The 25,112-nt window shown below is 44.2% G+C and overlaps 1 protein-coding gene across 9 annotated transcripts in view; it reads right to left on the reverse strand.

Moving 5' to 3' along the window:
- The window catches only part of LOC124001108 (teneurin-3-like), a 476,023-nt gene that overhangs the window by 67,123 nt on the left and 383,788 nt on the right, over positions 1-25,112 (reverse strand). For 5 of the 9 annotated variants that reach the window (XM_046307668.1, XM_046307665.1, XM_046307661.1 and 2 more), the window contains 7 exons: positions 18,230-18,256; positions 17,056-17,064; positions 15,325-15,471; positions 13,909-14,128; positions 6,600-6,719; positions 3,073-3,205; positions 2,728-2,856 (listed from right to left, as the gene is read on the reverse strand). In XM_046307668.1, coding sequence (XP_046163624.1) covers positions 2,728-2,856; positions 3,073-3,205; positions 6,600-6,719; positions 13,909-14,128; positions 15,325-15,471; positions 17,056-17,064; positions 18,230-18,256 — 785 coding nt within the window. The remainder of the gene's footprint in view (positions 1-2,727; positions 2,857-3,072; positions 3,206-6,599; positions 6,720-13,908; positions 14,129-15,324; positions 15,472-17,055; positions 17,065-18,229; positions 18,257-25,112) is intronic. The other 4 variants (XM_046307670.1, XM_046307667.1, XM_046307666.1 and 1 more) reach the window with 2 other exon arrangements.

Raw genomic sequence — 25,112 nt, forward strand, 5'->3', positions numbered from 1 at the left:
AAGAGTTAACCTCCTTCACCATCCGCCTCTCCTTGCACGAGCTCTGAGGCTTTATAGTTCTGCTCATAACAACCGGAACTAATTCACATCAGGACCAGATCGTTTGGGGACTGGCTGGGCTGGGGCACGATGCCTGTTACTGTGTGCCTGTCTCTGTGTGTGTATGAGAGAGTCTGTGAGTGTTTCTGTGTATTATGTGTGTGCCTGTGTCTGATTGCTTGCGTTTCTCAGTGTGTGTTTGTGTTACTGTGTATATGCATGTCTGTGTGCGTTTATGTCTGTGTGTGTGTTTATGTCTGTGTGTCTGTTTGTGTCTGTGTGTTTATATCTGTGTGTTTATACCTGTGTGTGTTTATGTCTGTGTGTGTGTCTGTGTCTGTGTGTGTTTATGTCTGTGTGTGTCTGTGTGTGTTTATGTCTGTGTGTGTCTGTGTGTGTTTATGTCTGTGTGTCTATGTCTGTGTGTGTCTGTGTGTGTTTATGTCTGTGTGTGTCTATGTCTGTGTGTGTCTGTGTGTGTTTATGTCTGTGTGTGTGTCTGTGTATGTTTATGTCTGTGTGTGTCTATGTCTGTGTGTGTCTGTGTGTGTTTATGTCTGTGTGTGTGTCTGTGTGTGTTTATGTCTGTGTGTATTGTTTGGCTGATGGTGCAGAACACATGCTTATTAAAGTAGTAGTAGCTTTAGACTGAAGGAGTGCCAGAGAAGAGGAGACAGAAGTTGGGCCAAGAGGAATCAAAATTTATCTGGCTGCACAGGAGAGTTGAGAGAGAGATAGATAGAGAGATATATATAGAGAGATAGATATATATATATATATATATATATATATATATATATATCTATATATATATATATAGAGAGAGAGAGAGAGAGATAGAGAGAGAGAGATATATATATATATATATATATATATATATATAGAGAGAGAGAGAGAGAGAGAGAGAGAGAGAGAGAGAGGACTCATTCGGAGCTGATAAAACATGTGTTTGAGCCCCTGTATCAGCTTTACTGAAGATGCTCTTCTGCACAGATTGGCCTGTGATACTGCCGTAATGGTAAAGCCTGTGTTTTGATCTACGAATGAGTGTGCGTGTGCGAGCTCGTGTGAGACCCCAACTCACACCTTGTCTGGCACAGCTAGAAAGACGATACATGGATTAAAATGCTCTCTCTCTTCATCAAGGCTTCTCCGCTTTCAAAGAAACAAAGAGCATCTGTGCAGACAGTTAGAAAATGGCTAGACCTTGTATTCACTGGGCTGTTAAATGTGTGCTTTTATACTTCAAGTACTGAAGTTCGGCCCAGCTTTTTGTGAGGCCTCCCGTTCCCCGCAAAATACCATGACGTGTTAATGTCATAATTCCACTGTCCGCAGCCCAGGCAGGAAATTCATAAACGTCATCTCCCTCATTTACAGTACAGTACAGGAGAGTTGAACAGATGAGTTGAACAGGAGAGTTGAACAGGAGAGTTGCACTGGAGAGTTGCACAGGAGAGTTTAATAGATGAGTTGAACAGATGGGTTGAACAGGGGAGTTAAACAGATAAGTTGAACAGGAGAGTTGAACAGGAGAGTTGCACAGGAGAGTTGTACAGGAGAGTTGAACAGATGAGTTGAACAGGAGAGTTGAACAGATGAGTTGAACAGGAGAGTTGAACAGATGAGTTGAACAGGAGAGTTGAAAGATGTGTTGAACAGATGAGGGTACTGAGTGGGTCTGTGGAGAGGGGTAGTGAGCTGGAAGTCGAGTGAACTGGACGAACCCTAGCTGACCGTGTTGTGAGGTGTGTGTACAGTGGGTGTTTGATGTACTGTAGGTATCCTTTCTCCTCTGTCACCTCACTTGAGTCTTAGGTATAACGGGTTTGTGGAAAAGTGTGTGTATTCAGTACAACTAGTCTGGGTTTCGGATCGTGTGTGTGTGTGTGTGTGCATGTACGTATATGATGATGATAATGTGTGTATGATGATGATAATGTATATATATGATGATAACATGTATATATGATGATAATCTATATAGGATGGTGATAATGTGTGTATGATGATGATGATGATAATGTATATATGATGATGATAAAGTGTGCATGCTGATGATAATATGTGTATGATGATGACAATGTGTGTATGATGATGATGTGAGTATGATGATGATAATGTATATATGATGATGATAATGTGTGTATGATGATGATAATGTATATATATGATGATAACATGTATATATGATGATAATCTATATAGGATGGTGATAATGTATATATGATGATGATAAAGTGTGCATGCTGATGATAATATGTGTATGATGATGACAATGTGTGTATGATGATGATGTGAGTATGATATAATAATAATATATGCCATTTAGCTGACGCTTTTATCCAAAGCGACTTACAGTCATGTGTGCATACATTCTGATGATAATGTATATATGATGATGATAAAGTGTGTATGATGATGATAATGTATATATATATGATACTGTGTGTATGACGACGATAATGTATGCATGATGATCATGTGTGTATGATGATCATGTGTGTATGATTATGATCATGTGTGTACGATAATGATGATGTGTGTACGATGATGATAATGTGTGTATGGTGATGATAATGGGTGTATGATGATGGTAATGTGTGTATGATGATGGTAATGGGTGTATGATGATGATAATGTGTGTATGATGATGGTAATGTGTGTATGATGATGTGTATGTCTCACCTGTGTCTCAGGTATAATGGGCCCATCCTCTGGTGAGGACCTGAAGCAGGTAGAGAGGGGAGAGGCCACTATGACAGGACTGGGCCTGATGAAACCACTCAGGTCACAGCTGGGGATGTCATTCTCCTCCTGCAATACGATTCAATATGATTGAAGACGAGTCAATACAATTCAATACGAGTCAATACAATTGAATGATTAACAAGATTCAATACAATTGAATATGATTAAACACAATTCAATACAGTTCAATATGATTCAATGTGATTAAATGAAATACAATGGATTTCAATAAGACTCAATACAATTACATTTAAAGAAATATCTTTTTCAACTATATTTCACCTTCTTCATGACCAGGGTGTCCATGACATAGAAGACATTCCAGGGGATCCACACGGTGCGGTACTGTATCAGGAACGGAGCCCGCTCAAAACTCAGGGTCAGACTGGCCCCACCGTTGGTCAACAGGTCAAACCTGGAGAGATGGAGAGAGATGAGGATAGAGAAGAGGAGAGATGGGGTTAGAGAAGAGGAGAGATGGGGTTAGAGAAGAGGAGAGATGGGGTTAGAGAAGAGGAGAGATGGGGTTAGAGAAGAGGAGAGATGGGGTTAGAGAAGAGGAGAGATGGGGTTAGAGAAGAGGAGAGATGGGGTTAGAGAAGAGGAGAGATGGGGTTAGAGAAGAGGAGAGATGGGGTTAGAGAAGAGGAGAGATGGGGTTAGAGGTGGTGAGATAAACACACAGGCATGTACATTCACACAGAGAGACAGGCGGACAGACAGACACACACAGGCACACACACACACACACACACACACCCCTTCAGCCCACACACACAGAGAGTAGAAAGGGCCTTTTGCGTGTTCACACATTTCCTCCGGGTTGTTCTTGGGCCCTGGAGACAGAGATCTCTGTATCTTTGGCACTGGTGGAGGTAGAGTGAGGATGAAGGGTGATCAGACTGTCCTGTTCTAATTGTCTCTCCTGTCTAGTCTGTCCAACCTGAGGCTCTCTTTCTCTCTCTTTCTCTCTCCCTCTCTCCTTTCCTGCTATATCTCTCCCTCTTCCTCTACTACTTATCTCAGAACAAAACATGATTCTGTTCTTTCTCCTGTACTGAAAATAAGATGATGGGGCCAATTATTATTGGATGTGTGTGTGTGTGTGTGTGTGGTGAGAGAGAGCTTCGTTTGGCTAGCTGACTTTGTCTTTTAACATGTAGCAGGCCTATAGGGAGAACCATCCGAGTGGAAGAGAGAGAAGGTCCCCTAAGTCCTGTCCTATATTCTGTGTCTGGAGGGGGCTGGTGGGGTGAAGTGTGAAGACACACACGCAACACATACAGAAAATGCATAGATAAAAGAACACACTCATGGAAGCACAATCTGTTACGACCAGATATATTGTTATTTATAAACTGGGTGGTTTCAGCCCAGAACGCTGATTGGCTGACAGCAGTGGTATGTGAGACAGTATACCATGGGAGTTTGAGACTATATACCTTGGGGTTTGTGGTATTTGGCCAATATACCACGACTAATGGCTGAATCCAGGCACTCCGTGATGCGTCGTCCCTAAGCACAGTCCTTAGGCGTGGACCCCCTTGGGCCTTACTGCTTAAATACACTAAAAGTATGGGGACACCTGCTCCTCTCATTCCAAAATCATGGGCATGGAGTTGGTCCCCCCTTTGCTGCGATAACAGCCTCCACTCTTCTGGGAAGGCTTTCCACTAGATGTTGGAACATTGCTGCGGTTACTTGCTTCCATTCAGCCACAAGAGCATTAGTGAGGTCGGGCACTGATGTTGGGTGATTAGGCCTGGCTCGCAGTCGGCGTTCCAATTCATCCCAAAGGCATTCGATGGAGTTGAGGTCAAGGCCAGTCAAGTTCTTCCTCACCGACCTCGACAAACCATTTCACTTTGTGCACGGGGGCATTGTCATGCTGAAACAGGAAGTTCCCCAAACTGTTGCCCCAAAGTTGGAAGCCCAGCATCGTCTAGATAGAAAGTCATTGTATGCTGTAGTGTTAAGATTTCCCTTCACTGGAACTAAGAGGCCTAACCTGAACCACGAAAAACAGCCCCAGACCATTATTCCTCCTCCACCAAACTTTACAGTTGGCATTATGATTTAGGGCAGGTGGCAGTCTCCTGGCATCCGCCAAACCCAGAATCGTCCGTCGGACTGCCAGATGGTGAAGCGCGATTCATCACTCCAGAGAACATGTTCCCACTGCTTTAGAGTCCAATGGCGGCGAGCTTTACACTGCTCCAGCTGACGCTCGGTATTGCGCATGGTGATCTTAGGCTTGTGTGCGGCTGCTCAGCCATGGAAACCCATTTCATGAAGCTCCCAACGAACAGTTCTTGTGCTGACTTTGCTTCCAGAGGCAGTTTTGATTTTTACGCGCTGCGCGCCTCAGCACTCGGTGCTCCCATTCTGTGAGCTTGTGTGGCCTACCACTTCGCGGCTGAGCCGTTGTTGCTCCAAGATGCTTCCACTTCACAATAACAGAGCTTACAGTTGACCGGGGCAGCTTTAACAGGGCAGAAATTTGACAATCTGACTTGTTGGATAGGTGTCATCCTATGACGGTGCCACGTTGAAAGTCACTGAGCTCTTCAGTAAGGCCATTCTACTGCCCATGTTTGTCTATGGCAATTGCATGGCTGTGTGCTGAAGAGCTCAGTGACATGGCTGAAATAGCAGAATCCACTAATTTGACTTTTGGTAATGACAGTTCCATGGCATGTATATTCAGTCTATTGTAGCAGTGGCATGGCAGTATATTCAATCTATTGTAGCAGTGGCATGGCAGTATATTCCGTCTATTACAACAACATAAATTATTCAATTTTATTCCGTCTATAGTAACAGGGGCATGACATAGTGGCTGGATACATCGCAACCTGCAGTGTGGAAGATCGTGCAACATCATGTATTCAATTTTCCACAGTGGTCGCCATCACCCACCTATTGCAATCTAGCAGCTTAGCCTCGCCCTAGAGATTCAACCTATTACACTCCCAGCAATCACACAGAGCCTCCTCTCAATGAGGCAGGGAGCACCAAATATCACGGCTTGCACTTTTGCCCTTAACACCCCTGCTTCACAATCTAATTGGGCGCGGGTGGTGTAATAAAAGGTCCTGATGGGGCTGGAGCCTGGGAGTGATTGCGCCTCTGTCCCAAATGGCATCCTATTCCCTATCTACTGCTCTCTACTTTTCACCAGAGCCCTATGGGATCAAGTAGTGCACTATATAGCGAATAGGGTGCTATTTGGGACTCGGACTGCGTTTCCTATTTCCTGGTTGGTGTCGAGGAGGGTTGCAGGAACACTCGCTGTAATAACACCGGGAAACCGGGAGTGGGGGGCAGGGTGTAGTGGAGGTGTGTGTGTATATGTGTTCTGTGCACTGCGCTAGAATGACGCAGGCTAATTGATTCTGCCCTTGTAAATCCAATGCATTTTAAACAGCCCTCCAGTTCACATTTAAATGGTGCAGGGTTTTCATTTGGGGTGGGGGGTGTTTGTTAGTGTGTGCTTTTTCATTGGGGTGAAGCTGCTAAGATTACATTTGCATGAGATAGAGAGGATTTTGGGAGATTTACGAGACAGAGTCGTAGAGGGACAGGAGAAGAAGCGTGCTGCGGGTTCTCTTTTCTCTCTCTCACATACTCACCGATGCACGGAAAAACATTCACGCAAATATGCACACACAGACACACTCATAACGATTCAATCAACCAGTCCTGAAAACACAACATAAATCAAATACAGTATGAGGTGTCAGTGGTGAGGAAGACCAGAATCTGTGGTGTGTGTGTGCGTGTCCGTGTGTGTGTGTACGTGGACCTACATGCCGTCCTTGCGCGTGACGGTGTATCCGTGGTCGGGGTAGTGGACGAAGGTAACATTGACTCCTATGAGGGGGGTTCCGTCTGCCGTCAGGACTTGGCCTCTGATGATGGACACCAGGCTGGGGAGAAACAACACGTAGAGATGATCTACTTAGAGACGTCGTTATTTTGTACACTGCAGCTATAGGACGCCGCGGAGACAGAGATATCCTGAGATACACATCACGCTAGAGGACCGACAGGAAATAACACACTAGACAACTTTCACTCAGCACATTCATAAACACCACAGTATGACACTGTACAGTGCCACGTCAAATAACCAATTCCCTGTTCACATCACCGCTATGCATGCACAAAATCACACGTGATCCAACCCCCCCCCCCCACACACACACACATATTGTTATTCATGTGGGCTTACATCTCCCTGTTTAGCACACATAACACAGTGTGTTTAAGGGCTGCTGGGAAGCCTGGGCCTTTCCCCTCTGAGGCTTATCAGCCTGATCGATACTAGGGGACTGAGTGAATAAATCACACACAGCACACATGCAGAACGGATGAACACATGCACACACACACAAATGCACACGCACGCACGGACACACACACACACACACACTTTGCCCACCATCACATACACAGGCCAGCAGCACGGCAAATTTATTCTGCGGCAAAAATTGTTTAAAAAAAGAGGAGAAAAGTCAAGTTGTTTAGCCAGGCCCGGCTAGCGGTGGACCGTTTAGATGAGTTTTTAATCAATGGGTCTGGTCCTGTGGAGATAGCTACTCTGTGTGTGTGTGCAGGGGGAGGGTAGCTAGATTTACTTATAGCTCTCCTTCCCAGGTCATTACAGCTTTCACTGAGTGCTAATCAGTAGCGGAGCATTGAATCACCCTGTAGAGAGGGACAGAGACACACACACAACTTTTCCTCCTCCAGCACTATCCTTTGCAACAGTCTGAGAGGTTGCCAGACAGTACAGTTGATGTCCCCCCCTCCCTCTTCTATAGTGTAAACATGCCATAAATTACAAATTACCCAGCGTCCTCGCCTCATTAATACCTGTATGTGTGTGTGTGTGTGTGTGTGTGTGTGTGTGTGTGTGTGTGTGTGTGTGTGTGTGTGTGTGTGTGTGTGTGTGTGTGTGTGTGTGTGTGTGTGTGTGTGTGTGTGTGTGTGTGTGTGTGTGTGTGTGAGAGGGGGGGATGGGGTCCTTAATGTAGCTGTAATTTATGCCTTCCATTTGCTTAGGGAGGTATCTGTCACCGTAAAACAATGTCTGTGTTCCAAATGGCACCCTATTCCCTATATAGTGCACTACTTTTGACCAAAAGTGTTTCACTATATAGGGAATAGGGTGGCAGTTGGGATGCAGACATACCCAATTGTCACGGTTCAGGTGTCTGAGTGTTTCTGAGAGCATAGACACTGCAAGGGACTATCATTCCTCTGGTACTATCATTCCTCTGGTACTATCATTCCTCTGGTACTATCGTTCCTCTGGTACTATCATTACTCTGGTACTATCATTACTCTGGTACTATCATTACTCTGGTACTATCATTCCTCTGGTACTATCATTACTCTGGTACTAACATTACTCTGGTACAATCATTCCTTCGGTACTAACATTCCTCTGGTACTATCATTCCTCTGGTACAATCATTACTCTGGTACTAACATTACGCTGGTACTATCATTACTCTGGTACTATCATTACTCTGGTACTATCATTACTCTGGTACTAACATTACTCTGGTACTATAATTCCTCTGGTACTATCATTACTCCGGTAATAACATTCCTCTGGTACTATCATTCCTCTGGTACTAACATTACACTGGTACTATCATTCCTCTGGTACTATCATTACTCTGGCACTATCATTACTCTGGTGCTATCATTAGTCTGGTACTATCATTATGCTGATACTATCATTACTCTGGTACTATCAGTACGCAGGTATTATCATTACTCTGGTGCTATCATTGCTCTGGTGCTATCGTCACTCTGGTGCTATCATTACTCTGGTGCTATCATTACTCTGGTACTATCATTACTCTGGTACTATCATTCCTCTGGTACTAACATTCCTCTGGTACTATCATTACTCTGGTGCTATCATTACTCTGGTGCTATCATTACTCTGGTGCTATCATTACTCGGGTACTATCATTCCTCTGGTACTAACATTCCTCTGGTACTATCATTACTCTGGTGCTATCATTACTCTGGTGCTATCATTACTCTGGTGCTATCATTACTCTGGTACTATCATTACTCTGGTACTATCATTCCTCGGGTACTATCATTCCTCTGGTACTAACATTCCTCTGGTACTATCATTCCTCTGGTACTATCATTACTCTGGTACTATCATTCCTCTGGTACTATCATTCCTCTGGTACTATCATTCCTCTGGTACTAACATTCCTCTGGTACTATCATTCCTCTGGTACTATCATTACTCTGGTACTATCATTCCTCTGGTACTATCATTCCTCTGGTACTAACATTCCTCTGGTACTATCATTCCTCTGGTACTATCATTACTCTGGTACTATCATTCATTACTCTGGTACTATCATTCCTCTGGTACTATCATTACTCTGGTACTATCATTACTCTGGTACTATCATTACTCTGGTACTATCATTCCTCTGGTACTATCATTCCTCTGGTACTATCATTACTCTGGTACTATCATTACTCTGGTACTATCATTCCTCTGGTACTATCATTACTCTGGTACTATCATTCCTCTGGTACTATCATTCCTCTGGTACTATCATTCCTCTGGTACTATCATTCCTCTGGTACTAACATTCCTCTGGTACTATCATTACTCTGGTACTATCATTACTCTGGTACTATCATTCCTCTGGTACTATCATTACTCTGGTACTATCATTCCTCTGGTACTATCATTCCTCTGGTACTATCATTCCTCTGGTACTAACATTCCTCTGGTACTATCATTACTCTGGTACTATCATTCCTCTGGTACTATCATTCCTCTGGTACTATCATTACTCTGGTACTATCATTCCTCTGGTACTATCATTCCTCTGGTACTAACATTCCTCTGGTACTATCATTACTCTGGTACTATCATTACTCTGGTACTATCATTCCTCTGGTACTATCATTACTCTGGTACTATCATTCCTCTGGTACTATCATTACTCAGGTATTATCATTACTCTGGTGCATGATGAAATAACACCTTAAGTTAACCCTTAACCTTTCCCCTCCCACTGGCACACATCTCTCTCTCTCCCTCGCATAATAAGCATGACAAAGGTTGCTGTAGGCAACAGTAACTGACAGGTGATATTTCCTTTTTTACATGGTTGCATGTCATGGAATGTGGCTTGGAGTTAGAAAGTGCCACTGTCACTGTCACCTCTGACATTTTTCTGTAAATTATATTTGTACATGTTGTACTGCCATTGATTGTTACGTCCATGTTTGCTGTCTGAAATGTTTTTTTTTCTTTTCAATAAAGGTTTTAATTCATTCAACTGAGGATGTTGTCTTTTACCCTGAGTTTTTAAACACTGGGCTGGACACCACAGTCCAGGATGTCCTCCATGTACTTCTTATCAGACAGATTAGTCTCTAGCCGCCAGCTGGCCTCTCACCAAAGTCATTCAAGGATACCGCTTCAGCTCGCCCCCGGGGCTCCACAGCTGTGACCCGGCCCCTGGGATTTGAACCCTCAACCCTGCTAACCCCAGTCAGAGGACCAATTAACCGGGCCCTTGACCACGAGACCACAACATCACTACACAGAACAGGGCCATAAGGGGAGTCGACAGAGCCAAGACCAACTAGTCCCTGAGCGTTAATCCGCTTGAAATCTGTGTGCAATATAAAAACACTGAAGGAAGGACCTAACACAAGAGAGAGGTTGGGGGTCGGTCTTCCTGCTCAATATACTGCACCTTTAAGCTCCATCGCTCGTCTCCCTCTTCTAGAGTTTCCTGAAGCGTGGCAAAGAAGCGGTCTTATCTAAATTCAGCTGTGTGTGTGTGTGTGTGTGTGTGAGAGTGTGTGTGTGTGTGAGAGTGTGTGTGTGTGTGAGAGTGTGTGTGTGAGAGTGTGTGTGTGTGAGCCACCACATAAAGTAGTGAAGCGTTCGTGGCCACATGCCTAATTTGGCACGTCACGATCCATAAACAGGAATAATAACATTCTTCACAGTGTATTCAGACTCCTCATTCCCAGTAACTATATAACCTGTATAAGGGAGCCAATGGATTGCATTTAAACAAACTCTGAAATGAAAATGTTCTGCAATTGTATTGTTAGACGATTATGGCAGACAAAGGAAAATAAAGCTCTAGTGTAGGAAGTTGAGACACACAAAGGGGTCCGACGTGTTTTTATCCAATAACCTTGGCAGAAAGCCTTGGTAGCGCCTGCTTTTAAAGCAGTGAGACTATTTCAATTGGAGGTTTGGAGAAGTCAATAATAATGTAGGTGTAAACAGGTGTTTGCTCTTCCTGTCCTTGTTGTGCTGCAGACAGTCACTTACAGGATGTCTGCTCTGCGCTGCAATGCAAAAAATAACAGACTACATATGTAGGGTCTTAATTTGATCACCATGTTGCAGGAGAACTTTACTGCAATGCAGGAAATGTAGAACTAGTAGTGTGTTTTGAGGTTTAAAAAGGATTCTGAAGTTTGCAATTTCCACTTTGAAATTTCAGACTTGATTTTCCTTTACAAAAAATGTTTCGACCCCTACAAAAATGTCCATTAATTCTATATCCCCATTTCCTGTTGATGCAGGATTGTTTTCCTGCTGTATCAAACTGGCTCAAATGAAGATCCTACATCTGTACTTCCTTATTGAGTATGTCTCTTTTGAATGAATTGCCACCCTGAATAATATCTCTATTCCAGTCTCTCGCTCGAGTGTCATTTCCTGCTAAACGACGAGCTCTCTATCTCTGTTGACGGAGAGTGGCATGTCAATACACCCAGACGGAGGAGGAGAAGAAGAGATGGATGAGGAGGAGGAGGAGGAGGAGGAGGAGAGGCAGAGCGGGTCAGTGAGAGCCTTGTTTGTTCACATGTTGATGCTGAGGAGCTGTTGTTTGGTTGGGGATTACTGCAGATCCTGTGTGTGTGTGTGTGTGTGTGTGTGTGTGTGTGTGTGTGTGTGTGTGTGTGTGTGTGTGTGTGTGTGTGTGTGTGTGTGTGTGTGTGTGTGTGTGTGTGTGTGTGTGTGTGTGTGTGTGTGTGTGTGTGTGTGTTTTGGATGGCTGGCTGGCTGGCTGGCTGGCAGAGGCTAAAGGAAATGTTCAGGCACATGCTCTGTGTTAGCACTACTGGCTAAACAAAGCCCCCGGATAGGTGGGTCTAACACAGGACAGATGTGAACTTGACTCTCTCCCTTTATCTCCATATATCTATCTTTCTTTTGCTCTCCATCCCTCTCTCTTTCTCACTCCATATGTTTCTCTCTCTCTCTCTCTCTCTCTCTCTCTCTCTCTCTCTCTCTCTCTCTCTCTCTCTCTCTCTCTCTCTCTCTCTCTCTCTCTCTCTCTCTCTCTCCCCATGTCTCTGTCTTTCTCCATCTCCCTCTCTCTCCATCTCTCTCTCTCTCTCAATCTCTCAGTCTTTCTCCATCTCTCTCTGTCCACTTCTCTCTCTCTCTCCTTATTTGTTAGTTCCGTCCTCTCATCTCTCCACACTTCTTCCTGTTTTATCAGATGATCAGATTGTTCTGCTCTCCCCAGCGAACACCGTGTTTAGCATCTCTATTTAGCTCTGTTATCGCGGTGTGTTTTCTAAACATAAGATAATCTCTACCGGCTGGTTAGTCCTGCTCTTATTGAAATTGATTTAGTTCTAGATCAACTGTGATTGTGAACAATCACAAACGTGCACGGTACTCTGGACTGAATTAAAGCAACGTTCAAGGTTAAACAGTCGTAAGACCTTTGAGAATGACCATAACTGAAGCTGGTCATGGAATATGACTCATGTTGTTGTCCAGTATGGAGAAACAAACTTTCATGGTTATAGGCCACACTGTATCCCCCCCCATACCAATTGCCATGGTGTGGTCTTTTACTCTGGACATGCGTTGGTAGCACCCAACTCGCTAACGACCATCAGGTCGCTAATGACCTGGTACTCAGATCTCTATTGTCCCTCAAATCAAACGCAATCGAAAAATCACGTCAAACACTTATCATCAAAACAGTACAGTGATTTTAAAACTCAGAAGTTCAACAGCAGGTTGAAACTGAGTAGAAAACGTGGTCGTTGTGGATGTTGTTTCAAAGCCTTACACAATGAACTGGACAGAGATTTCTAAGGTGATGATTCATTCAAAACAACCATATGCATATTAGAGCTGAAGCATATTCAAAGGCCTATGAGCTAGACTCTAGCCTATACTCCAAAATTAAACAACTTCTAGTAAATCGCCTTTAAGTGTGGACTGTATTATTATGCATATTGGATGGACTGGTTACCTTATGCTACGCTCCAAACGTTCTATCCGTGAGTCTGGGAGAGAATGTATAGGCCTAGGCCATGCTGTTGGTTCATTGATTGTGCTGGGCAGCTTACAGTTAGCCTACAAGTATAGTGAATTTGTATTTGATTTTGAATAGCCTAGTAATAGGGCATTTTTTCAATTTTCATAATTAATAGGCTGACATTACATTTAGCTACAGAACCATGCATTTCCATGTCCTCCTCTCTCCCCTTCATACCTTTCTCAGCGCAACAGTTTAATGAAATATGTTTCGTTGTGAAAACATGTTACTATCGATGTTCCCGAACAGATTTCACTTGGTTTCCCAAATGAAGCACTGGGTAGCTGCAGGAACAGGGTTGGAGATGGCATACAGAGTTTGGGCGGAATATCAGCTGTTGCTCAGCAAGAGGCTGCATGCTCCTCAAACAGTTGTTGATACCTGGGGTGAAATAACCGGAGTAGCATGGTTGAAGTAACTAACCATCGGAAAAGCGGCCTCCATTGAATTATTAAAGTGCGAACGGATGCATTTTTTCCCCCCTGCCCCTGTTCCTGCCCCTTTGATAATGGGCCATTTTAAATCACAACAAATTTGACATATTAGTAAAGACAAAATTCAATTGAGAATAGGCCGGTTGGGTGAAAATATGATTACTTGATGAAATCAGTCTTTTGCATGACAATAACCATCTGATGTCATGACCGCCACAGCCCTCCGCACGCACACGCACACACACACGCACGCACACACACACACACACGCTAACCTGTTCAAATAAAGGTGAAATGAGAATGCTCACCTCTTGTTGAAGGGGTTGTCCCCGGTGATGACGTGGCTGCCCTCTGGTCCAACCAGGAAGCGGATGCGTTGGTAGAAGGAGCGTGCGGCATGCTGGGGCATCAGGCTGGACGGGCTCTGACTGATGATGTCAGCGGGGTCCGGGGAGCCGCGGCAGTACGACTGGGTCTGACAGGATGTCTGGAGGCAACAGTCTGGGTCCATACAGTCAGCCAGGCCGTCTGAGAGAGATAGAGAGTTATGAAGAGGCAAACAAGAGGAGTAAGGAATGGGATCCAGATCAGATTCTCTCTGATAACTCTAAAGGAACCATATACAGTGAATTTACTAACAAAATACTTTTAACCAAGTTAAAAACACATCTACCTCCAGTGGCTCTTTTTGTCAGGTGGTCAAAGGTTTGTTTTGTTATAAGTGGCTGTATTCGGTTGGGCTTTCAGAATGGGATTGGCCGTGTTCCTGTGAGAGTGAATAGCAGGCCCAGTTGTTCAAAGTTATTAGTCGACCTCTAACCCCTGGCTGTGGTGACAAACTGCCTGGTTCCTCCATCCTGACTGGTGCCTTGGATGGAATAACTGTAGGCTTGGAGTCTCACCGTTAGATAGGTTAGTGAGGGAGGGAGATAAAGAGAGAGAGCAAGAGGGAGGGAGTGCGAGAGCGAGCGAGAGAGAGAGTGCGAGACAGAGAATGGAAGATAAAGAAAGCGTGTGAAAGAAAGTGTGAGTGAGTGAGTGAGAAGGAAAGTGGAGAGGGACAGAGAGAAAGAGAGAGAAATAAAGGAGAAAGAGTTCTCTCTACTACTTCAACAGCTTGCTTGCCGGCTGTTTTCCAAGGCCTTTGTGTGGGAATGAGATTTGCTCCGTCTCCCACAGGTGACGTCCACAGGAAAGGGGGAGAGGAGGAGAGGAGGAGAGGGAAAAGAGCAGTGGAAGAAAGGAGGGAGGTAGGACGTGGAGCTCATGAAAGGCTGATATTCGTTTTTGTTAGGTTATTAAAAGCTCGGCGTACATCTGGCAACCAGCTACCACCGGGTGGGGGGGGGGTGATAAAAACCTTGCTGCCGCGATTGACGCACCCCTATCTCGTCACTCCTCCACCCCTCCTTCATCCCCCTCTTCCAAAACTAATCAGGACGTGACTTGTTCCTTCTTCTATTTCTTTATTTAACAGGCCCCTATAGTGGTGACGCCACCACCTTTCCTGGTGGAGCTTTAAAGAGTGGAGAGATCCACATATAATGTGGTTGTGGGTTCAATCCCAGCAAGGATCACACACAATACGCACAGTTCTGATGTATGAACTCCCTGTACTGGAAGTGACTTCTAATGAAAATGTCTGGCATATAACGTAATGTAACCCAGAGCCAAAGACAAATGTCCATTTCGTGAAAACGTAAGTTCTCTTCGACATGTCTCACCTCCTTCGTTATCCTTGCCGTCGGTGCAGAGGGTCTCCATGGCGACGTCGCATCCCGCCCCACGCCACCCGGACTGGCAGACGCAGTGCCACCCGTTCTGGTCCAAGGTACAGCGACCGTTGTTGTTACACAGGCCTGGGCAGCCCTCTGTAGCAGACCAGAGCATGGAGAGTTAATACAGACCCACACACATAGGAGGGATATGTGTGGATAGGGAAGGGGGGAGTGTGTGTGGCTGATGGTGTGTGTGTGTGTGTGTGTGTGTGTGTGTGTGTGTGTGTGTGTGTGTGTGTGTGTGTGTGTGTGTGTGTGTGTGTGTGTGTGTGTGTGTGTGTGTGTGTGTGTGTGTGTGTGTGTGTGTGTGTGCGTGCGTGTGTGTGTGTGCGTGCATGCATAGGTGAGAATAAGGGAGGGAGAGTGAGTGAGTGCACTTGTGTATCCCATATCAACATCGTGGTGTGTCTGTATGTAGGTGCTTCTCTGTGATTCAGGATTGTGTGTGAACACATGCGTGACTGTGACCTCCTTTTCGAGGAGATCCCCCCCCCCCTCTCAGTTTTTCGATGAGAACAAACACATGAACAATCAACATAAACAGATTCAGATTAACAGGTAGATAACCAACCAAAATGAAAAGGTTTCTGGTGAACTTAACATATAACCCGACAGTGTGACATCAGACAGTGTGACATCAGACAGTGTGACATCAGACAGTGTGACATCAGACAGTGTGACATCAGACAGTTACACAGGCCTGTGAAATGCACAGATGCTGTAATTTCACATGAACGATAGAAGCCTCGTGAAGAACCATTCGTTAACCTCGTTAACCGTTGAAGAATTTGAAATAAAATGTGAATTTGGCCTTAATCAAGTCAAGTAAGAGAGGATATCAGAAATACAACTGTTGGACATGGAAATTGAGTAGAGAGCAAAAGGAATCTAAATGCACTACATACATTACAAAAGAAGAAGCCAAAATATAACGTGTCATTAATTTCAGGGAGATTTGATAATGACAATGTCCCAAAATAGCACAAATCAATCAGAAATCAAAGAACCCAAAACGAAAGCCCTAAATCGATTCCTTCTTCAGTTGTTGACAGTAGTAACTATTGGCACATCCATGTGAAGCTACAATACAATAGGGACACAAAGTATAGGGAGGGGCTCTGGCTTGAGTCCCTACCGCCACAGCTATACTTTATGCCTCGGTCACATTCCTTTACACAGAATAATAATAAACAAGAGAATAATACAATTGTAATAATATAGAAGCAAAGCCCAGGAGGAAGTGAAAGCAGCCCAGCGACTAGGCTAGACAGTCAGGAGGTCATACAGGCCGCGGATGCATGGAAACAGGACCAACAAGGATTTCCCAACAAAACGGAAGAACCATGTGTGAAGGGTGGTCAGTGGTGTGTAGGTTGCGTGTGTGTGTGTGTGTGTGTTTGAGTTTTGGGAATTCCAAACAAAATGGCAGACAGTGTGTTTGTGTATGTGTGTACCGTATGCGTGTGTTTGTGTGTGTGTGTGTGTGTTTGCGTGCGTGTTGGAAACAGGTTTTAAGACAGACAAGAATGGAGATAACCAGAAAAAGGACCACAGAAAACAGTGAGAGACTGGTACAAAGACACGTTTACGCCGTGCTTCAAGACAAGAGATAAAGAAAGAGAGAGAGAGAGAGAGAGAGAGTGGGGAAAATCTCCCTGGGGCTTTTGTATGAATTACCTTTAAATCCTGCGATTAGGGGGGGCCAAGGAAAAGGAGAAAAATTTGGGAAAGAAAAATGAACAAAAAAAACTCAGTATTTCAGTCTCTGTGAAGGGGGTTGCAGACCGACTGACAAACACATAAAAGGAAAGAGAGAGAGAGAGAGAGAGAGAGAGAGAGAGAGAGAGAGAGACAGAGAGAGACAGAGAGACAGAGAGAGACAGAGAGAGAGAGAGAGAGAGAGAGAGACAGAGAGAGAGACAGAGAGAGAGAGAGAGAGAGAGACAGAGACAGACAGAGAGAGAGAGAGAGAGAGAGAGAGAGAGAGAGAGAGAGAGAGAGAGAGGAAGGAAGAGGAGGGAGGAGGCAGGAATCCGTGGACATACTGTTGGAAGACAGCGGGATACAGAGAAGGAAAGACAGAACGCGAGAAAGAGAGAGACTGATACGGAGAGATCACCCTGCGTGCGGTGGAGATAGTTCTGTTGGAAGGTCGAAGGTCGAGGGTTAAAGAAGTAGTCCATATCTCTTAAAGGTCTCCAATTCTTAGTTCTCTACAAAAGGCATTGATGGTGCTAGTAAAATACCATCACTTTATTAACAAATAAACATATATTCACGTTGTTTGGACATTTTAAGGTGCCATTCTTCACTGTCAATTTGGGGAAAGCAAAAAAACAAACAAAAGAAATCACTGACACGTATACCAAAAGCATTGAGGCAAAGCATCCGGGATAACATCTCTGCGTTAAGAAAAAAATGCCTATTCAGCTGCTTGAGCTTAGATGACGTTATTTCAATGTTATTCTATCGGGCCGCTGGAACGTTTGTGGCCTCGCCCGGTGCCCAACGCGGGGGCGTTCGAGAGCAGTGGTTGGTGGGTTATGTGGGCTAAAAAACGCCCCCAGTTCTACCATGCCTGGTAGTTACCGAAGATCCTCCCATGCTCCAAGAGAGGACATGATATTGGATTTACCCCACAGTACCAAGACATGAAGACATGAGAAAACACATAGTCAAAGTGACAACAATAGAAGCCTGAATCAATGAATCAATACATCAATGAATCAGAATCAGAGATTAAAAAAAGAGATGAAAAGAAAAAGAGAGAGAAGAGGGTTACTGGGAATCATATGGCCTCACATGTACCACGCAGCACGATGGGGGGCAGAAGAAAGAGAGACCACAGTACCTTTGACTCTAATATCCGGATTGTGAGCTTGAAAGAGAAAAAAGGAGAGAGAGAAAAAGGGAGGAGAGCGAGCGGTTAAGGAGAGGAGAAAAACAACAGACAGGCAGACTATTTACCAGAGTGTTAGTAGTGTACTTACGAGCACAGGCACCCTTACACACACACACACACGCACACGCACGCGCACACACACGCACACACACACACACACACACACACACACACACACACACACACACACACACACACACACACACACACACACACACACACACACACACACACACACACACACACACACACACACCAAGCACACACACACACACTGGCTCAGGTGGCAGCTTGATTGGCCGTCATCCTCTCCCTTTCCCAGAGTGGAACAGGATCCCTTAACAGAACTAATGGAGCATCAGGGTTCTTAATGGAACGTCAGGGTTAAGAAAACAGCAGCAATCATCCCTGAACCCTGAGCAAAGGGGCAGCAATTTACCAGCTAATTGCACTAAAGATTTCTCATTTACTTCCATCATATTCCACTCACATTGGGACAGGGAGGACTGTGTGTGTGTGTGTGTGTGTGTGTGTGTGTGTGTGTGTGTGTGTGTGTGTGTGTGTGTGTGTGTGTGTGTGTGTGTGTGTGTGTGTGTGTGTGTGTGTGTGTGTGTGTGTGTGTGTGTGTGTGTCCATCTGTGTGTGAATGTACAGTATGTATGTATATGTGTGTGTATGTACAGTATGTATCTGTGTGTGTGTCCATCTGTGTGTGTATGTACAGTGCGTGTGTGTGTACATCTGTGTGTGTATGTACAGTGTGTGTGTGTGTGCAAGTGTGTGTGTGTGCCTGTGGGTCAAGCTGCAGAATTAATCAGCCTCTTATAGACATCAATGCTTCATTATTTGTCGGGACAATTCTCGGCGGCTGCTGATTAAAGTGACATTAATCTGGAAACAATTATATATCACAACGTCCAGACCCACTCAATCCCCACCCTGAGGTAAAGATGGAGAGATGGAGGGAGGAGAGGAGAGGGGGATGAAGAGGAGGGTAGAGAGATGAGGGGGAACGGAGAGAGAGAGAGAGCAGAGGGATAGAAGAAGGAGAGAGAGTGAGCAGAGGGGTAGAAGGAGAGAGAGAGAGAGAGAGAGAGAGAGAGAGAGAGAGAGAGAGAGAGAGAGAGAGAGAGAGAGAGAGAGAGAGGGAAGAGAGAGAGAGGCAGAAAGAGAGAGAGAGCAGAAGGGGTGGGAGGGGCAGAAAGAGAGAGAGAGTGAGAGAGAGGGAGGGAGCAGGGGTAGAGGCTTCCGGCATGTATCCATTGATTTAACATGATCTTAATTAACGTTTACTGCACTGGGGGCCTTTAACAACCCCCTCAGCTCCAGGTGAGCCTACCATAAAAACAGGGGGGGCCTCCTCTTAGACTTGAATCATGCTATAGCTCAAAGTGCTCCAGAACCCATTGTGGACAATGAAAAACCACTACACCCACCCATCCCCAACATGGTTATTACTGAGCTATGAGGCTATGGGCCTCACTCATTCCCTGGTCCATAGTAGACGCACACACATACACACGCGCACACACACATGCACGCGCACACACTCGTACACAAACACACTTACATGTACACACACGCGCACACACAGCGATGTATGTACAATAACGGTAGTGTGTGACACATGTGGCTAGACTGACGGAGCTACCAGCTCGTTACTAGAGAAGCCAGATCAGTGGTAACACAGAACAGCCATTCAGCAGTACTGAGAGGGGGATTATGAGCTTCCTAGTTCCCAAGCAGAGCCTCGAGTGTAGCAGCGTTAATTAACTATTGAACACAGTTACCGAAATTATTTGGCCTTTGTGAATAAAATTTGACTGTTTTAACTGCACAATTGAGTTTACAAACCACTGTGTTTTGTGTGTGTGTGTGTGTTTTATGAAACGCTAACCTTGAACACTTTTTTCCCCGCGTTTTAAAAGACAAATCACTACACAGAATGCTACAGTAGCTAGTAGCTGAATCTAAAGTTGGAGTTGAGGATGGACACCAAGACCAATCATTTTGCTCTCTCATATTGGAAATATCAATAGTAGATGGTTTGAATTTGTAGTGAGCGAAAGAGGAGTGTATGTGTGTGTGTGTGTGTTGTCTAGCGAGCATCAACCTTGGATGATAATGAAGAACCATCAGGCACTACACTGACCTGGAGGCAAACAGACATCTGGGGAGAAACAGAACCAGACACACAGACATCTGGGGAGAAACAGAACCAGACACACAGACATCTGGGGAGAAACAGAACCAGACACACAGACATCTGGGGAGAAACAGAACCAGACACACAGACATCTGGGGAGAAACAGAACCAGACACACAGACATCTGGGGAGAAACAGAACCAGACACACAGACATCTGGGGAGAAACAGAACCAGACATCTGGGGAGAAACAGAACAGACAGACATGGGGAGAAACAGAACCAGACACACAGACATCTGGGGAGAAACAGAACCAGACACACAGACATCTGGGGAGAAACAGAACCAGACACACAGACATCTGGGGAGAAACAGAACCAGACACACAGACATCTGGGGAGAAACAGAACCAGACATCTGGGGAGAAACAGAACCAGACACACAGACATCTGGGAAAAAACAGAACCAGACATCTGGGGAGAAACAGAACCAGACAGACTTGCAGCTGGTGGGAGTGTGTTTGTGTGTGAGGGAGAGTGTGTGTGTGCATGAATGTGTGTACAGTATGTGTGTCTGTGTGTGTGGAGGCACGTCTGGTGGTGCTGGGTGAGATATTGCTGGCTCTGCAGTGCTATTCTGGGCGATGGAGAGATGTGAGGGAGGGAGGGAGGGATGACTGACTGACCATCAGTCTAGCCCCAGGAGAGAAAGGGCAGAGGGGGAGAACAGGGAGCCTGGGATGGGGTTCTGAAGCTGGAGTGCTGGAGAAACCTTGGGGCAGTAAGTCTGCAGTTTCCTAGTTCTCAACTAATACACTCAGCTGCACTTCTCAGAACACACACACACACGCACCCACATGCACACGCAACAATATTTTAACAATATTCCATATGCTACTTTAAAATCAGTCTCCGTCCCTAATGGCACCCTATTCCCTACACAGGGCACTACTTCTGACCAGCACCTATAGGAGTGATTTGGGACACGTCTTCAGTGTGACTGAAGGAGACAACCCTACTGATGAGGTATTCAGAAGCAGTAATAATAATAAGAAGAAGCAGGAGAAGAAGAAGAAGCAGAAGAACCTGTGGCTCTCTTAACAAAACCTCATGTCTGCAGAAGGAACGAGGAGCATTGTGCAAGTCCATAAAAATGTACTTTTACTATCCTCCGCAGAAGAGTATTTTGGAACGATGATAATAAAAGATCATATGAGATCTTGGTTATTGGACGTGATTGTTATACAAACACATCGATGATTCAGTCTGTTTACTGTAAATCAAATCGTCAAGGGAAGACATTGTTATCCGTTTGTTGCTGCAAAATTCTTAGAAAACTTACATACACTGGATATAATTTATTTCCAAGGCAACACAAATTATTTCAGCCAATTTAAGTTGTTTTCAATTAAACAGGGATACTTCCACATCTCAGAGACATCAATTCATTTGCTGCATTATGCAAGCGGGAACATTAGAGTAAAATCAAGGACACTATTTTACCACTACCAATCACACACACGATACAGTGACCATCACTGTGTTTTGTATGGAAAAGCAATAGGCTGAGTAGAAATGAGCATTGGACTATTTCCTTAAAGCCACTCAAAATGGAGATGCTTCAAGCCACCTTGTGTCAGACAATGACAGAGAGAGAAAGAGATAGAGTGGAGCCTGAAATGATTGACACCCTCGATAAATATGGGCATTAACGACTGTATGAAATAAATCAGTCAAATAGTGAGCTATATTGTATGCAAAAAAAAAATATTTAGTTTAATAAGTAATATCTCAAAAGGGTAGAGGAGTCAGAGATATTGACACCCCTACAACGCAACGACTACATCAAGCTTGTGACTCTACAAACTTGTTGGATGCATTTGCTATTTGTTTTGGTTGTGTTTCAGATTATTTTGTGCCCAATAGAAATGACTGGTAAATAAGGTATTGTGTCAATTTGGAGTCACTTTGATTGTAAAATACGAATAGAACATGTTTCTAAACACTTCTAAATCAATAAGAATAGAACATGTTTCTAAACACTTCTAAATCAATAAGAATAGAACATGTTTCTAAACACTTCTAAATCAATAAGAATAGAACATGTTTCTAAACACTTCTAAATCAATAAGAATAGAACATGTTTCTAAACACTTCTAAATCAATAAGAATAGAACATGTTTCTAAACACTTCTAAATCAATAAGAATAGAACATATTTCTAAACACTTCTAAATCAATGTGGAATATATCATGAGACACGCAATCGTGAATAACGACGAGTGAGAAAGTTCCAGAAGTTCAAAAGATCATACCCCCAAGACATGCTAACTTCCCCCGGTATTGGTAACAGTGAGAGGTTAGCATGTCTTGAGGCCATGATCTTTTGATCTTCTGGAACTTTCTCACTCGTCGTTATTCACGATCGCATGTCTCGGGGGAGAGAAGAAGACGACTTAATAACTACTGCGTTCTTCTCCTCTCTCATTCAGCATTTGCTATGGAGGAAGAGGGGGATGTCTGTTGCAGACAAGTAATGAAGGAGTAGCTAAACGTCACCTAACGCTCAATAAGTCTTAATGCTGCACTGTGGTTCCCCTGCATATACAGTGGCAAGAAAAAGTACCTGGATTTCTGAATAAATTGGTCATAAAACTTCATCAACAATAGACAAACACAGTCCGCTGAAACTAATAACACACAAACAATGATACGTTTTCATGTGTTTATTGAACACACCGTGTAAACATTCACAGTGTAGGGTGGGGAAAGAATGTGAACCCTTGGATTTAATAACTGGTTGACCCTCCTTTGGCAGCAATAACCTCAACCAAACATTTTCTGTAGTTGCGGATCAGACCTGCACAACTGTCTGGTGGAATTTTGGACCATTCCTCTTTACAAAACTGTTTCAGTTCAACAATATTCTTGGGATGTCTGGTGTGAACTGCTCTCAATCGGGTTGAGATCAGGACTCTGACTGGACCACTCCAGAAGGCGTATTTTCTTCTGTTGAAGCCATTCTGTTGTTGATTTACTGCTGAGTTTTGGTTCGTTGTCCTGTTGCATCACCCAACTTCTGTTGAGCTTCAATTGGTGGACAGAAAGCCTTACATTCTCCTGCAAAATGTCTTGATAAACTTGGGAATTCATTTTTCCGTCGATGATAGCAAGCTGTCCAGGCCCTGAGGCAGCAAAGCAGCCCCAAACCATGATGCTTCCTCCACCAGACTTTACAGTTGGGATGAGGTTTTGATGTTAGTGTGCTGTACATTTTTTTTCTCCACACACAGTGTTGTGTTCCTTCCAACTTCAACTGTAGTTTCATCTGCCATAGAATATTTTGCCAGTAGCGCTGTGGTGCTGTGGAACATCCAGATGCACTTTTGCAAACTTCAGACATGCAGCAATGTTTTTTTTTGCTTCTTCCGTAGTGTCCTTCCATGAACACCATTCTTGTTTAGTGTTTTACGTATCGAAGACTCGTCAACAGAGAAGTTAGCATGTTCCAGAGATTTCTGTATTTAGCTGATACTGTAGGATTTTTCTTAACCTCATTGGGCATTCTGCGCTGTGCTCTTGCAGTCAAGAGGGAGAGTAGCAACAGAGTAGCAACAGTGCTGAACTTTCTCCATTTATAGACAATTTATCTTAACGTGGACTGATGAACATCAAGGCTTTTAAAGATACTTTTGTAACCCTTTCCAGCTTAATGCAAGTTAACAATTCATAATCTTGGGTCTTCTGAGATCTCTTTGTTTGAGGCATGGTTCACATCAGGCAATGCTTCTTGTGAATAGCAACCTCAAATTTGGAGTTTATAGGGCAAGGCAGCTCTAACCAACATCTCCAATCTCGCCTCATTGATCATTGATCATTTGACTCCTGACTCCAATGAGCTTTTGGAGAAGTCATTAGCCTCGGGGTTCACATACTTTTCCCAACCTACACTGTGAATGTTTCAATTATGTATTCAATATAGACAACAACACACTGTGTGTGTCTACTGGTGTGACTTAGATGATGACCAGATCAAACTTGATGACCAATGTATGCAGAAATCCAGGTAATTCCAATGGGTTCACATACTGGTGTTCTACTGATGCAAATCAGTGTTGACTGAACATTACACTACACACTCTGTGTTTGAGTTGTTGTGAATAAGCGATTGGATAAGGACATACTGTATGGTATTTCTTTTGGGGGGGGGGCTGTACTGTGATTGTGTACGAGGCAATGCGGTGAGACTGTTCTGCTGTTCTATCTGGTTGACGTCCCTTCCCCTTTTGGAGGAAGTCATTCTCTTGCTAACGCCTTTATCTTTACCTTCAGCAGACACCAATGATGCACGGTGGCCTTCACCACCTCTGACGCGCTACTCTGGAACAGGAGAGAACATCTCAAGGACAGAGAGGTGGAACTTTTAAGGAGACTGACTCACGTCCCAGCCAACCCCTGCAGGGTTTCAGTTTCAGACTAGGGCTTCAAGGAGCATCCTGCCTTTGTATTTTGGTGTCTGAATGCTAAGAAAGAGTGTCTGAAGACTAATAATGAGCCAAAAGGTGTTATTGTCAGGGGAATTAGGCAGCGGTAGGTGCTTCCTTCATAGGGCCAGCCAGAGCTAATCAGACACACATTATAGACACAGAAGAAATGAACTATATTACATTTACATTTAAGTCATTTCC

This window comes from Oncorhynchus gorbuscha, linkage group LG17 (genome assembly GCF_021184085.1).
Source record: "Oncorhynchus gorbuscha isolate QuinsamMale2020 ecotype Even-year linkage group LG17, OgorEven_v1.0, whole genome shotgun sequence".
Lineage (NCBI taxonomy): Eukaryota > Metazoa > Chordata > Actinopteri > Salmoniformes > Salmonidae > Oncorhynchus > Oncorhynchus gorbuscha.